The 17,834-nt window shown below is 36.3% G+C and overlaps 1 protein-coding gene across 1 annotated transcript in view; it reads left to right on the top strand.

Annotated features, from left to right (window-relative positions):
- The first annotated feature begins 15,345 nt into the window (after positions 1-15,345).
- Positions 15,346-17,834, top strand: part of LOC132547178 (leucine-rich repeat-containing protein 74A-like) — a 41,420-nt gene continuing 38,931 nt past the window's right edge. The window contains exon 1 of the mRNA XM_060210937.1: positions 15,346-15,412. Coding sequence (XP_060066920.1) covers positions 15,346-15,412 — 67 coding nt within the window. The remainder of the gene's footprint in view (positions 15,413-17,834) is intronic.

Here is a 17,834-nt window from a genome sequence, read left to right on the forward strand (position 1 = left end):
CAAAAAAGTGGGACTTAACTGTAAACGTGGCTAAAATTAAAATTGTAGTCTTTAGAAACGGAGGAAACAAAAGAATGTGAACGTTGGTTTTACCAAGGTAATCTTATTGAAATTGTTGATAGGTTTTGCTACCTGGACTTGTTTTAAACTATAATGGCAAATTTAATGTCACACAAAAGCACCACGCCGCTCAAAGTCGTCAAGCTTTATTTGGACTTAAAAATAATACTGTGTCAATGCAACTCAACTGTACAACCTATTGTTCATTATATGATACTTATGTCAGTAGTGTCTCAAATTATGGATGCGAAATATGGGGCTTCCATACCGCACCAGATATTGAAAAGCTACATTTAGATTTTTGTAAGAACATTTTAGGAGTTTAACGATCAACGGCTAATGCCATGGTGTATCTTGAACTTGGAAGGTTCCCTTTATCTTATTCACGTAAATTGAGAATATCTAAATATTGGTGCAAACTCATAAAATCAGATAACTGTATATTACGTAATTGCTACGATTATATGTATAACAAATGTATATCTAGTCCAAACTGTCAGAGTTGGGTGTCACTTGTTAAGAATGAGTTATGTTCTCTTGGTATGTATGACCAGTGGTTAAAACAGGAGTCTGTTAATATAAAATCTTTTCTAGCTGTTGCTAAACAAAGAATGTCTGATCAACTCCAACAGGATATGATGAGTCGTTTCAATTCGTCCTCCAAATATGTATTGTATAAATATTTGGTTGACAAAGTCTCACTACAACTGTACCTGTGTAAGCCTATTCCTGTTAAGTATAAGAAACTTATCACCAAAATACGTTTGTCTGCTCATTGTTTAAATGTAGAAACAGGAAGGTATACAAACATTCCTGTGGAACAGCGCACTTGCAAACTTTGTAATTCTGACATTGAGGATGAATTCCATTTTGTACTTAATTGTCCTTTTTATAACAATTTGCTTTGCGTTGTAAATATATCAAATCATACTATAGGAGTAATCCCTCCGTTTTCAAATTAGTAGATTTACTTAAAATTCCTAAAGTAAAAGACTTATGTAACTTGGGAAAGTATTTGTGTCATGCTCTCAAACTGCGATCTAGTCTATTGTAATAAACTCACTAAGTTTTTGTATGTAACTATAATTATAGAAACAATGTCTATGTCTCTCTCTCTCTCTCTCTCTCTCTCTCTCTCTCTCTCTCTCTCTCTCTCTCTCTCTCTCCCTCTCCCTCCCCCTCCCCCTCTCTCTCTCCCTCTCTCTCTCTCTCTCTCTCTCTCTCGTGTATACGATACATGTTGTATATTTATGTATTAGAATCCATAAGCTGTATTGCTTCAGATCAATAATAAGAATAATAAGTGCTTCCGATGCAATGCCCAAGGGCATTTTAAGCGTGAAAGTACAACTGAGCATTGTATCCGTTGTGGTGAGGTGAGATTTGAGTGTGATTGTTCGCGCGCGCCGAGGCATGACAATGTCATGCGATTGTGCACGGGGTGTAGTCGGTTTTGGCAACCGTGAACACTGTAATAAATGTAATGAAACTTTGGATTCGTGCAAGTGTGATATGGTTGATTGCGATGATGGTATTTGTAACGATAGAAAAGAATGTATAAAAGCTCTTAAAAGTATGAGTAATGGAAAATCTTTAGGTCTTGATGGTTTTACATCGGAATTCTATAAAATGTTTTGGTCCGATATACATACGTTTCTTGTTAAGTCAATAAATCAATCCTTACAAGATCATTCAATGTCAATTAGTCAGCGTCAAGGAATTATCGAATGTATCCCAAGTCAGATAAGTCAAAATTACATTTAAAAAATTGGAGACCGATCACACTTCTCAATGTTGATTATAAGATTGCAGCAGCTTCGATTTCTAATAGAATAAAACCTTCTCTCCCAGATATAATTGGTGAAAGTCAAGCTGGTTTTGTTAAAGGTCGTTATATTTGAGAATGTTCCAGATTAATTAATGATATCATTTCAAAGTCTGAAAAAAGTTATGTACTCGGATTTTTGCTAATGTTAGATTTTGAAAAGGCCTTCGACTCTCTTGAGTGGTCATTCATAGCAAAATGTTCACATTTTTCCATATTAGTGATTTTATGATAAATTCTTTTAGAACGCTGTACTCAAATATATCTACATCCGTTGAAAATAACGGACATCTTTCACCCTTTTTTCAAGTTACTAGAGGTGTACGACAAGGGGATCCACTGTCCCCTTATTTGTTTATAATTAGTCTTGAGCTTTTATCTGCTGATATAAGATTTGACCCTCACATAAAAGGCATGATCTTCAGTGATTCTAAACACTTGATTAGTCAGTATGCAGATGACTTCACTTTAATATTAGATGATGATAAAACCTTTCTGAATAAATGTCTATATTAGATCGACATTTTTGGGGAATGTTCTGGCCTAAAGACCATCTTGGACAAAAGCCAAGCCGTTTGGATTAGGGCAAAACGGGGCTGCGGAAAGGAGACTAAAACGAGGCAAAACATTGCTTGGAATCACTCCGGTAAATTGAAGTTGTTAGGAATGGAATATTTTATAATTTAGGCAAAGAAAACTTATATGAAGACAATTTCATTGAAAAGTATAAGACGATTGAGTGTCTTCTTTCTAATTGGTCATTACGAAATCTCTCTATTATTGGTAAAGTTGTTATAATTAAGACTTTAGCTTTTCCAATTCTTTTTCAAGTTTTGACAGTCCTGACAAGTCCATCAGAAAAAATATTAAAATCTTTTCAAATACTTTTTTATAATTTTATTTTGAACTGTAAAGTTGATAAATTGAAAAGGAATCTCTTAATAGCAGAGTATTCAGATGGTGGTCTTAAAGTTCCAGATGTTTTTTTCTTATAGTAGAGCATTTAAAGTAATATGGATAAAGAAATGTTTAGATTCCAAAAATCATGCAGGATGGAAAACACTTTTTATAGACGATATTGAAAAATATGGTGGTGATAAAATTTGGACGTTAACCAAACATGGACTTTTGGAATTAGTAAACAAAGATCAATTTGGACCTTATTGGAAGGATATATTAGAAGACTTTCTTTCTCAGCCATTATGGTTTAATGCCGGTATAAAGATTAACAGACGTACATTTTTCTATAAGAAAATGTGTGATGTAGATTACATAAAAGATATTGTAAATCATGATGGGGTATTTCTGAATTTTGATCAGTTTATACAAACATATCAAATTAATGTTAACTTTCTTAATTATAACAGTCTAATTAGTGCAATACCTAATGGCTGGAAGAGAACAATTAATGTTTTTAAAAGTAATATTGAGGATATAGTTCACAAAAACTTGGAACATGTGAAAAGTATTGATAAACATTCAAGGTTTTTTTTATAAGATTTTTATAAGAAAAACTGCGGAATGGCCTGTACAGTCACACGAAAGATGGCATTCATGGTTGAATATTTCTTTGGATGAAAATGAAAAGAAAAGAATCCACGCACTTCCTTTCCAACTCAATCAAAATTACAAAGCTTACAATTTAAAATCATACACCGGATATTTTTCTCCAATGCTATTTTATTAAAGATGAAGGTTTCAGAACATGGAGAGTGCAGTTTCTGCAGTGAGGCACAAAAAAACTTTTTACCATCCTTTTTGGGATTGTCCACATAGTCAATCTCTATGGACATGTCTTGTTAACGCAACTTACGAAAATTATGGCATATTATTAGAGAAAAAACCCGATTCTTTCCTACTTGGATTAAGAGAAAATGTTCAACCAAAAGGTCTCAATCATGTTATTCTTCTTATAAAAAATATGTATCATTGCAAGGACAATACAGGCGAATTCCTGATTGGGTACCATGTAAATTATTTCTAAAAAATTACAGAGATCTTGATTTATTTTCAGCTTATACACTTGCCCCATATTCTGCTCAAATAACCCGGCAAAAGTGGGAAAGTGTCAAACACATCCTTGACTGAAGTTTTGTAAGTTCTTGTTATCTTATTTTCAACAATGCCTAACACATTTAATCTCTTCATTATAAATCATATGGCAATGTGAATATCAATTATGACATACTTTGTACTTATGTAATTGAATGATGCAACGAAAAAAAAAGTAATTGCATATTTGGATGAACGCAATATTTTAAAACGTGATTCCCTAGTGTCAAGCAAACTTGTTATATAATCTGTTGTATTTTTTATTTTCATATGTATACTGAGAGGAAAAAGAAACGCAATTAGCAGAAAGTGAATATTGTAAATTAAATCCTTGACGTAAACCCTTGAAACTTGACAAAAGTGTGCATTTGAGTTAGGTCCCTATGGTACCACTGATGCATAACTAAACTGCGCACGCCGCTTGTACAAAAGAATAAGAGACAAAAGCACGATATCTCGAACCCAATATAAAGGATTGGTTCAAAATCTGTCTGTGTGAATCTTCAGACATATCCGTCTTGATTTCCCACATTTTAAACAGTTCGCCGTAAAAATGTCATGACTGTCCGACAGGGGTCGTGCCATTGCACTTCTTATGCAAGGTACCCCGCAAAATCAGGTCGCTAATCAATTTGGAGTCCATCCATCGAACATTTGCCGTCTCATCCAAAGACTGCATGCCACCGGAAGGGTTGGACCGTCCCCGAAGCGGTCGCCCTCGTATGACGACGTGTCGGCAGGATAGGGCAATGCGACTTTCGCACCTACGCAATCGCTTTCTGACGGCCACGGAAACAGCAAGGAATACAATTGGGCGTCATCATGCTGCAATTGATCGAAAGACTGCGTACTCGACTGCGTGCCTTCGGTCTAAGACCGCGGCGGCCATATGTTGGACCACAGCTTAATGCGCGGCGACGTGCCAGACGAATGCAATGCACATTCCGTAAGACATTTCCAATGCAACGTTGGAGAAGAGTCCTGTTCTCAAATGAGTCCAGGTTTTCGCCTTACCGGGCAGACGGCCGACATCATGTGTATAGACTACCCGCGAGCGCTATGCAGATGCTTGCGTGATAGAGAATGACCGCTTTGGAGGAGGATCAGTCATGGTATGGGGAGAGATTGCACATGGTATCAAGACTCCTCTGGTCGTTATTCTGGGAAATCTCACGGCCGTCCGCTATAGAGATCAAGTCCTAGCGCCGCATGTTGTTCCTCTAGTACAGCAGCGTCAACTGACGTTTCAGCAGGACAACGCCCGGCCGCATGTAGCGAGGGTTTCCCGGGGTTATCTCGCAGCAAGCAATGTCCCCACCCTAGACTGGCCCCCAAACAGCCTTGACCTCTCCCCAATAGAACATTGATGGGACGAGTTGGACAGAAGGATAAGACCTAGGCCGAATCCTCCAATCAACGTCGCTCAGTTGGCGTTGGCGCTGGATGCGGAATGGAATCATATACCAATGAGGAGGGCTAATACCCCGATCAATTCAATGCACAAAAGAGTTCGTGCAGTTACTGCAGCTCGCGGGGGCCACACACGATATTGATGGGTCCAGAACACACTTCATTTTGAGTGGGGTACTCTTGAATCAACGTCAAACTTGAAAGGTTTACTTAACGTACACGAATGAAATTCTTCCAGTTACACCATAATTACATTCTAAACCCCTTTTCTATTTCCCGTATTTGACCTGGAAATTCCTAATTGCGTTTCTTTTTCCTCTCAGTATATTTTATATGCAATGTGAGGAGCCGTCGGGCCCCAACCCCGAATGTCCTATTTTGCTAGGAACATAAAAGATTTATTTTTAAAGAAAAAAAAATCCCTGAGGGGGTTCTCGTCATTGGCTTCCGGTTCTGATTTTGAAGCGAATGGACACCTGTCTGTAAATGCAGATAAAATCTATAAACATCGGTGATAAGCGAGGGATTTAGGCCCTTTTATTGTTGTTTGTTGATAAACTGTGACATTTCTGATATCTATGAAACATTTGTGATGTGATATTTTCCGAATTTCGTTTGATTTTACAAAAGCCCCACTGGCCGGTGGGTATCGGGGGAATGGCGACTCCTGAGCCTTCTCATTCCGTGCCTGGTGGAAAAAGACAATATTCCAAAGACAATAATGTGGTTGTTGATGTTGTTGACAATAAATCATTGAAACGGTATGAGTGTCACGATATCACCAAAAATGTTCACGCTGGTAAGTTTCCTACACCTTCCCAGCATATATAGACGACGGTGAAATAAAAGAAAAACTTCAAGACCTTGAGGTTGATTTAGTTCCCTCGATTAAGCGGCGTTTCTACAAAGGAACGATTGTTGCAGACGGTACGCTCTATGCACGTGTGAAGTAACCCCAAACTCTTAAGTCATTGCCATACACAATGAAGTTTGGTAATGAGTATCATCGTGTGATACATAACAACCAAACGAAGGTGTGTTCGATGTGCTATTCAGATGAACACTTCTTCAAAGACTGTCCCAAGTTTGTTTGTTTTACTTGTGGAGGTTAGGGACACTTCCGTAAAACATGTAAAACACAGTGATGTGTGCGCTGCGGCGAGGTCAGGTACGCTTGTGATTGTGCACGTGCAATGTGGTGTGTCGATACACTACGTGACCGATGTGGAAGGTATGACTGCAGGTGTTTTGACACGGGCAGCAACCATGATGACAGTGAATCTGTAAGTGACATAGAGTCCATTGAGTGTGTGTTGATGCTGATGTTCAGCAATATTACGAAAGACGAGAGAGGAAGCTCGGATTTTCGTGAAGATGATTTGATGAGTGATGTCGATGATAATGTTGATATTGATGTAGAAAAGTGCGCGGGAGATGTGGAAAGTCAGAACGTGTGTGATCGGATTACATTCGGTGCTTCTCCGGTGTACGGTGATGTGTTTCCGTCGCAAAGTACTATTGCCAAACCTTCGTGTACCAGGTTCTGGGATGATGATGAGACTGAGGAGGAGAGGGAGGAGGAAGATATAGACATTCACAAGTATGATAAAAAGAAAGGGCTCGATTTCCTGAAAACCAAAGTAGGTGTTGGTGGAGTAAGGAAAAACAGGAAAACTAACAAGTTTAAAGATGCTTGATAATGAACGTTGCGTTGTTGTTTTCTCTTATGTTTACTTGTTTATCATTAAATTAAATGGTTTAAGAGACGTTGCTAAAATAAGAAATTTGTTTGAATACTGTCAGTATAATTATTATCAAGAGGTACTGCTTCAAGAAACCTTTTGGTGCTATGTAAATTAAATCAGTCACATGTGGCAAGGTAAGGTTATTTTTAATAATAGTAATGACCACACAAAAGGTGCTGCTATTTTGATATCTTATACTTTAAAGGATGGTTTAATTGATTATGATGGTTATGATGGAAGAGTTCTGCGTATTAAATTAGAAATAGAAGACATTGAATGGAATATTGTAAACATTTATGCACCTAACATTGTGAGTGATAAAAAAGTATTTTTCTGTTATTTAAAGGATTGGCTTAAACCTTAGTGACAACCAGATTACAGGGGGTGATTTTAATACAACTCTATCTTCACCTGATCGCACGGGTATTTACTGCACATCAGGTCAATGCTAGCGTGTCAGCATTGAAAAGTCTAAGGTTTATATGTGATGTTTATGATATTTGGCGAGATAGAAACAAAAATTGTGTTGTTTTTTCTCGTAAAATGTTTCGTAATGGTAATTCATCTCAGAGTCGTATTGATCATTTTTTAATTTCTAAAGATCTAGGTCCTCATGTACAGAGTATTTACAACAATGATACATCTTTCAGTGATCATTGTTTTGTTGTAATGAAAATTGACTGTGATCGTGGAAGTAAAGGTCCAGATATCAGGATTTTTCTCATTGGTTGAAGGTCAGGTCTATCATTTATGATGCGAAGAAATGTGTTTCATATACAGATGAACCCAAGGTATGATGGGATAATTTGAAGTATAAAATAAAGAAATTTTCACAGGTGTATGGCAAGGACCGTAATCAGAAACGTAACTAAGATTATTATAAAATTCCAAATAAGTTGCAGACATTTTCTTGTGATGTCGCGAATTTTAAATCCTTTGATTGCAAAGTCTAATGTTTACATGTATCATAATTTTTTTTTAATTTCTAAAGGAAATGTATTTCCAGAATATTAACTGATGATATGTCTTTGAAAGTTTAAAGTTTAGAAATTGTAATGGTGCCGTTTTAACACACACAGAAATACTAATGTTAATGAGTATAGAAGGACATGTAGAGAGTTAAAAGTTGTTATTTTTCGGTAGGCTTTGTAAATCGGATAAAAAGATACTCCGATTATATATGTATTTTCGTTTACAATTTACAAAACTTCTTTTATTGTTAATCTAGGCACAGAAAATATTTTCAGGCACGGCTTTGTGTATGAGTAAGGATACTGAGAAAGTATCATTTATATAAATCGGTTTTGAACATATGGAGGATGGAGGTTAAACAGGCTGCGATATGTCTGGATATGAAGAGAAAGCCTGCTTAAATAGGACGTGCAATAATGCTGACTTTTCTAGGTTCGTTTTAATACAAGACAAGTTAGTTTTACACCAGCTGTGAAAATTGTGTATAAAGTTCCCTGAAAATAGGAAAGCTGTTAATCATATAACTAAATGAATGGTTACCGTGAGATGGTTCTCTCAAAATGAATTATGTCATAATTTTGATCACGTGTATAAAGATGTAGCCATTCATGGAGCTCTGAAATGTAGTTCTACTGACGAATTAAGGCACTAATTATGGTGTGAAATCATTAATATTAGTGATTACTGTTATGTGTATTTACTTGCCTTGGTTGATAGTCAACTATTTCATGTTCTGATTGAAGGTAACTTTTATATAACTTGTGTAATTCCGAACCTGAAGAGTTCCATGTGAAATCTGTTAAATTCATTTTTCTAATGACATCGTCATATTGCAGCCATGGTATCTATATTGTAAGACGTCAAATAATCAAAAGGACCTGACGTTGTTACTGGAAACTTAAATGCCCGAACGTTCATATCATAATTAATGTATATCTTAATGAAAATGTTGATAAAAATCTCCATTCTGGAGGAAATGAAGAGTATATAAACAAATTAAATCAGGTATATTTTTCTTTGAGAAATTAACGTAATTCCAAATTCATCCAAAGACAAAACACATCAAATAACGTTTAAAAACAATATCACATCTACAATCAGGACAGATGATGCACTAGGACATCAATATGGGATATCTATGTCTTATTACATACTTAAAATATTCATTATATCAGATTCATAAATGAAGTAATAATAATTGCTTCTGTTATCGGTGACGTTATTGTGATAGGAAGCAAAGGAATATAGGAGTATATGGATGTGGCCTTATGTAATGTCGTGAAAGGTAACTGTGGTCTACAAACTGTTGCAGCGTGGATCACGCCCTATTGTAGCAGCTCAGCAGTAGACTGGCGAGGGTCGTGACGCACCGTCGGACAACACCTTGAGGACGGACTGGCATGGCGTATTCTACTAGCGGACAGTCATCTTGTCCTCTAACAATCACATCAATATCAACAAAAACCAACATGTTTTGCGTATGATTTGTGAACACGATGTATGTGTACAGTGCGAGTTTCCTCCCTTGACTTATACTGTTTTTATATTGTACATCAAAATGTTCCAGAAATTCACTGGAAGAAGTGAAATGACGAAATCATATTTGTTGCTAAAATTATTCCGGTCAAATTAAACTAGAAACGGTTGCATGGCAATCTACCTGTCTACTTAATGTCAACTAGATAACCAGGCCTTACCTCTCTCATTTAAATTGAATGTCAGCTATGTACCAGTTATATATAGTGCGGACAGAAGGTTCAGTTCTAACGTTGTGAAATATGCGTACTGGTCTGACACTCAACCGATCGACTAGAGAGAACTTCTCTTTAGCTCGATTGGTTGAGCGTCAAACTAGTGCGCCAGAGGTTCCGGGTTCGAATCTAAGCAGATGCGTTGAAATAATCATGACCTCTGTTACATATTGTACTCTGAAGAAATACAAATTAATTCATGAAAATTTATCATCGGATGCAGTAGATCCAAATTGTGAATTAAACAGCATCATACTACTGTTTCATCCTCCAAGAAGGATTCGTCAGCGTTGTTAAGGGCCTAAATTTTGAAACCTATGAAATGACTGAGGAAAATTGGTCGAACATATCAAAATATAGATTGAGAAGGTGCTTTAGCCCCATAATAAAATAAATTTCGTAATTTTTACATATCTGGAAACGGAGAAAATAATGTTTCCTTGTATGCTTAAGCACATGCTTGAAACAGTGATTATTTTTTAACAAAATTTTTTACTACATTTTGTAAGTTTTTGTTGAATGAAATGTGTTGGTGTAAATAGAAATGATATTTCTAATTAACTTATAATCCTCACCTCTGCAAATAAGGATCGCGTGTACTATTAAGTACATCAGATTTAATATATTGTAGACTGTGCCACTCTTTGAATTTAAAATGTTGCATGCAGTTTATGACAACATTTGATATCACGTGACTAACATTGTAACTAGCATTGTCTAAGAACTATTCACACACCCCTCCTCCAGTATGGTGCCGTAGGCGAATCACATTATGTATTAGAACTGACCAGTGGAGTAGACGGCTAAGGTGATGTATTAGAACTGACCAGTGGCGTAGACTGCTAACGTGATGTATTAGAACTGACCACTGGAGTAGACGGCTAAGGTGATGCATTAGGACTGACCAGTGGAGTAGACGGCTAACGTGATCAATTAGAACTGACCAGTGGAGTAGACGGCTAACGTGATCAATTAGAACTGACCAGTGGAGTAGACGGCTAACGTGATCAATTAGAACTGACCAGTAGAGTAGGCGGCTAACGTGATGTATTAGAACTGACCAGTGAAGTAGACGGCTAAGGTGATGTATTAGAACTGACCAGTGGAGTAGGCGGCTAAGGTGATGTATTAGAACTGACCAGTGGCGTAGACTGCTAACGTGATGTATTAGAACTGACCATTGGAGTAGACGGCTAAGGTGATGCATTAGGACTGACCAGTGGAGTAGACGGCTAACGTGATCAATTAGAACTGACCAGTGGAGTAGACGGCTAACGTGATCAAGTAGAACTGACCAGTGGAGTAGACGGCTAACGTGATCAATTAGAACTGACCAGTGGAGTAGGCGGCTAAGGTGATGTATTAGAACTGACCAGTGGAGTAGACGGCTAAGGTGATGTCTTAGAACTGACCAGTAGAGTTGGCGGCTAACGTGATCAAGTAGAACTGACCAGTGGAGTAGACGGCTAACGTGATCAATTAGAACTGACCAGTGGAGTAGACGGCTAACGTGATCAATTAGAACTGACCAGTGGAGTAGACGGCTAAGGTGATGTCTTAGAACTGACCAGTAGAGTAGGCGGCTAAGGTGATGTCTTAGAACTGACCAGTAGAGTAGGCGGCTAACGTGATGTATTAGAACTGACCAGTAGAGTAGACGGCTAAGGTGATGTATTAGAACTGACCAGTGAAGTAGACGGCTAAGGTGATGTATTAGAACTGACCAGTGAAGTAGACGGCTAAGGTGATGTATTAGAACTGACCAGTAGAGTAGACGGCTAAGGTGATGTATTAGAACTGACCAGTGGAGTAGACGGCTAAGGTGATGTATTAGAACTGACCAGTGGAGTAGACGGCTAAGGTGATGTATTAGAACTGACCAGTGGAGTAGACGGCTAACGTGATGTATTAGAACTGACCAGTGGAGTAGACGGCTAAGGTGATGTATTAGAACTGACCAGTGGAGTAGACGGCTAACGTGATGTATTAGAACTGACCAGTGGAGTAGACGGCTAAGGTGATGTATTAGAACTGACCAGAGGAGTTGGCGGCTAACGTGATGTATATGAACTAACCAGTGGAGTTGGCGGCTAACGTGATGTATTAGAACTGACCAGTGGAGTAGGCGGCTAAGGTGATGTATTACAACTGACCAGTGGCGTAGACTGCTAACGTGATGTATTAGAACTGACCAGTGGAGTAGGCGGCTAACTTGATCAATTAGAACTGACCAGTGGAGTAGGCGGCTAACGTGATGTATTAAAACTGACCAGTGGAGTAGGCGGTTAACATTGTGTTTGATTTTACCAACTTTCTTAGTATGATATCCATTACCACGTTAATACCGAAGTCAGCCTTCGGCATACCAACATGAACCATCAAGTTTGTCATTAATCAAATGATAGATCTTAAGAATGCTCCCTAGATTAATGTGTTCACAGACCTGACCGGACCGATATTTAAAAGGACTTGTATTTGATTGACTTTCTGTTGTTCAATTTGAAAGATAAACTTTCTTTATTGATTTCAGTAGGCGATAGCACACGTCCAGATTGCACGGATACTGTCAACAACATAAACACCAGTGATTACTATACACATAACGTCTTTTCTTTTTCATAAACGCAAGAGTTCCAAATAACATTTATTTAGGGGTTTCTAAAGATGTGAATTTTTTCGACTGATCAGCAGATGCACGAATTAACCAACAGTAATATTTTGTCTTCTTAGTGCATTTTACCGCTCATCTCGATTCAAAACTAGATATTTTTTACATGAAATACTATGATTTAATATAATCCGTATTAATAGTAAATCCATGTTTGGATATAGTAACCTAAAGCATGTGTTCTGTATACAGTTTTATAAAGTTTATAAAGTGTTACCAAATTGGCTTTATTTCTTACAAATAAACTTTCATCTTGTATTTCATAAATTAAATCTTGGTGTAAATTGTCTCTCATTTCTACCTGTGCAATACTGGTCTGTCCAGGGCAATACTCACAGACTCGATTTTCAAAATCTTAGAATGAGGAAATGAGAGTTAATGCCTTTATTTATGTTGGAGTGAAGAAGGGGCTATTTCCCACTCATGGTCACAAAATCTGTTAATACCATCTGCAAAGCCTCCGGTTTTACATAATCTTGTGAAGTCTTGAGTGGAATATGCCTATCCCACATTCAACACGTGAACGAGTCTTATAATGTGTATCCGAATCTATTTATCATTTGTTAGAAGAAAATTACAATATAATTCACCTTACATTGCCCACCATGTTTAGAATGGAAAATCACATGCCCACCTACTCCCGATGGCTAATTTGTCATTTTACGGAAAGGAAATCAAAATTTATTTATATATTCTGTATGCAGTATATGGTACAATACAACAATCCTCCCCGTTTAGCCTCCTTTATAGTGTTTAAGAAATTTTGCAACGGCAAAATATTGCAATTTGTAATAGTCAATACGGATCACGTGTAATATATAAGGGATACGATTATCGTTACTGCCACTATGGATCACGTGTAACAGATAAGGGATACGATTATCACTACTGCCAATACGGATCACGTGTAACAGATAAGGGATACGATTATCACTACTGCCAATACGGATCACGTGTAACAGATAAGGGATACGATTATCGTTACGATTATGTTACTGCCAATACGGATCACGTGTAACAGATAAGGGATACGATTATCACTACTGCCAATACGGATCACGTGTAACAGATAAGGGATACGATTATCGTTACTGCCAATACGGATCACGTGTAACAGATAAGGGATACGATTATCACTACTGCCAATACGGATCACGTGTAACAGATAAGGGATACGATTATCACTACTGCCAATATGGATCACGTGATATAGATAAGGGATACGATTATCGTTACTGCCAATATGGGTCACGTGATATAGATAAGGGATACGATTATCGTTACTGCCAATACGGATCACGTGATATAGATAAGGGATACGATTATCGTTACTGCCAATATGGATCACGTGATATAGATAAGGGATACGATGATTGTTGCTATTAATACAGTGTTCTATTGAGTTTTAATGGGTTCTTCATAATTTCTCTATTATTTGTGACAAGGCCAAGAGCTCATTTATGGTTAAAAACACTCTCCTTCTATAAGTCAAACCTATAGAATATCCATTATTATCAATTAATAATGTCTTTATCTGAGTTTTAACTCTCACATCAACAAGTGGGCGTTAGTCATTTCATATCCATTGATAAGATGTGATTTTTGACGTGTATTGAGATCGACTTTTTTTTTTTAAACCCTGGACCTTCCCAATTTTATATCACGCTATTTTAATTACCCGCCGATATTTGTACAAGTGTTACGCATTTGTATACATGCAAAAACCTTTAGTATACATGCTATAATGGGTGTTAACACCTTCACACCATCCGTCAACCATGCCGTTTTCAGATCACACAGGCGTTCCCCCAAACAACTAGTTATGAATACCCATGATAATTATTTCCAGTCAAAGGAACATTCTGTTCACCTGCGGGCGGCATTAAAAATTTCCTGTCAGGTATTTGATCGAATGTTTGGTTATCTCGAAACTTTCCTTAAATCAGGCATAGACAAAACAACGTACGGTATACTATCAACAATAGCATGTTTTGATATAATTTATGTCAAAGTTTGTATTATTTTCTATTATCAATTTGAATATTCATTACAAGATGATATGGAAGAAAATTACAATAATTCCACCCCTCCCCCGAAGGATAACCATACTTTCTATTATTTGATATGTAAAACGGTATTAATATATCACATCTAACACATGTGGTCAAAAGATGTTGAATATATATAAATGCCATTTATTAAAACCTGACATGGGGGCATGGAGGGGATAATGCAAATTCAACGAATTGATTTCATTCAAACAAACTTTAATCCGTGTTTCTCAAACCTGAAATTCCTAATCAAATCCTAATCCTAAAAACCTAATCAACATATGTTTTTTTTTCTAAATTGATATTAACATGTCATGTTTTTCAAATACAGTGTAAGAAAAATAAAACGAGTTTCGAATTTTTATGTACATATACACACTTGGATGCCTGGGTTGATTGATATGCCATAACTTCTTTCTCAAAAATGTAAAATTCAAATTTATGTTGATAAAGTAAACACTAAAACAGGATAGTATCGTGAAAACATAAAGGATAATTCTGACGCCACCAATCATCAGAACATTTGGTAAGTTTAAACTATGTACCGTTCTCAAAACGGGAAAGCGTGGACTAAGAAATGGTATGAGGGGTTGTAAAAACACATGCATCAAACAAAATGGATATAACATCACACGAAAGGAAAAATATTCTAATTTTGAACGACATTATGATGTGATCATGAAATTTCCACATATTAATCACAAACCCTGTATAGCTAGAAATATACTGTGTTGAAAGGTTTTCACCCTAGCGGTCATAGATATTACACATTTCATTTACCAAAATACATCAAAGGTTTGAAAAATGGACAATGAATAACAAGCAGCGTGGAGGTGTCGCTAGATGTCTGAAGTGTGGAAACCTAGAAGTCGCGTCAGGTAATGAAATTGCCCTAAACAATATCACATGTCATTAATGAGATTCCCCATAATTCAATAAATATCACATGTCATAAATGATATTCCCCGTAATTTAATAAATGTTACATGTCATTACAGAGATTCCCCATAATTTAATAATTATTACGTCATTACAGAGATTCCCCATAATTTAATAAATGTCACATGTCATTACAGAGATTCCCCATAATTCAATAATTATTACGTCATTACAGAGATTCCCCATAATTCAATAATTATTACGTCATTACAGAGATTCCCCATAATTCAATAATTATTACGTCATTACAGAGATTCCCCATAATTCAATAATTATTACATGTCATTACAGAGATTCCCCATAATTCAAAAAAAATCACATCTAATTACATAGATTACCCATAATTCAATTAATATCACATGTCATTACAGAGATTTCCCATAATTCAATAAATATCACATGTCATTACAGAGATTTCCCATAATTCAATAAATATCACATGTCATTACAGAGATTTCCCATAATTCAATAAATATCACATGTCATTACAGAGATTTCCCATAATTCAATAAATATCACATGTCATTACAGAGATTTCCCATAATTCAATAAATATCACATGTCATTACAGAGATTTCCCATAATTCAATAAATATCACATGTCATTACAGAGATTTCCCATAATTCAATAAATATCACATGTCATTACAGAGATTTCCCATAATTCAATAAATATCACATGTCATTACAGAGATTTCCCATAATTCAATAAATATCACATGTCATTAATGATATTCCCCGTAATTTAATAAATGTTACATGTCATTAATGAGATTCCCCATAATTTAATAAATGTCACATGTCATTAATGAGATTCCCCGTAATTTAATAAATGTCACATGTCATTAATGAGATTCCCCATAATTTAATAAATGTCGTGATTTAATAAATGTTACATATCATTACAGAGATTCCCCATAATTTAATAAATGTTACATGTCATTAATGAGATTCCCCGTAATTCAATAACTGTTGCATGCCATTGTTGAGGTTCTCCATAACTCTTTGTTATATTTCTTAGCTCCAAGATGCAATACCATATTAGATTATTTTAAATTATAAGACCTATTACATGACAAGTCTAATACTTAAATGAAAAGTTTATTTCTTACATCATCCACCAGGTTTCTATGGCGACAACCTTATTGGAAATAAAGGCCAAATCTAGTATTATTTGCTTTTTATTTTAAACACATCACATTTACATATAATGACATGTTATCTCAGCATATCTAACTACTTGTTTTTGTTTGTTTAATAACTTTGTCTTACATACATGTACATACATACATACATACATACATACATACATACATACATACATACATACATACATACATACATACACACACACACACTCACACACGCACACACACACACACACACACACACACATACATACATACACACATACATACATACATACACACACACTCACACACACACACACACACACCCTCACATACACACCACACACACACACCCTCACATACACACACACACATACACACACACACACACACACACACACACACACACACACACACACACACACGCACACACACACACACACACACACATACTACACACACACACACACACACACACACACACACACACACACACAGACACACACACACACACACATACATACATGTTTGTTAAATTCGGTTCACTTACGTACATGCTGGTTGCAAACTTATCTCCGAAACATGTTTTTGGCATGCCGAATTAAAGTTCTAAAACAGGTTATGTATGTCAAACTCGGTCCTGACCTTTCACAACTGTATGTCAGGCTTAGAACTGATATATACTTTAAATAAATCAATCTGCGTTTTTAATGATTTTGTATTAACAGGAGAACGCGAATCTCTAAGTAGAGGTCAATAGAATGTCCGTGGTCAGGAAATATTCAACGTCGAATAGTGGTCAGTAAAGCAATGTTCATTAATAAAGATATTCATTTTGATGAAATGTTCTCTAACTCTTTATACTGATTAAATCGGTACGTCCATTAAGCCATGTGTAATCCTATTTAGTAACAAATGCTTACTAAAACATCGTACTGACCTAAAATGGCCTGGGTTAGAACGGATACCAGGTCAATCAGAATACCTTAATACGGATTTGGGAAATACATATTGTACGTGAAACATCGTATAAAATGTATAACAGAAGGAATATAATCAGTGTACTATTAACATGACCAAGTTTTACAGCTACATTAGTGTGACAGATCCATTTTTTCTGATCTTAAAAGCATCCTTAATATATCCCAAAGACTGCTCACTCTGACACCTCGAGTCACGAACATATAGGTTAGCATAACTTCTTTTCTTACTAATATGTTTCTGTTCAGAA

Source organism: Ylistrum balloti, unplaced genomic scaffold, assembly GCF_031769215.1.
Source record: "Ylistrum balloti isolate Yb309-2 unplaced genomic scaffold, AGI_CSIRO_Ybal_v1 Utg369612, whole genome shotgun sequence".
NCBI classification, from domain to species: domain Eukaryota; kingdom Metazoa; phylum Mollusca; class Bivalvia; order Pectinida; family Pectinidae; genus Ylistrum; species Ylistrum balloti.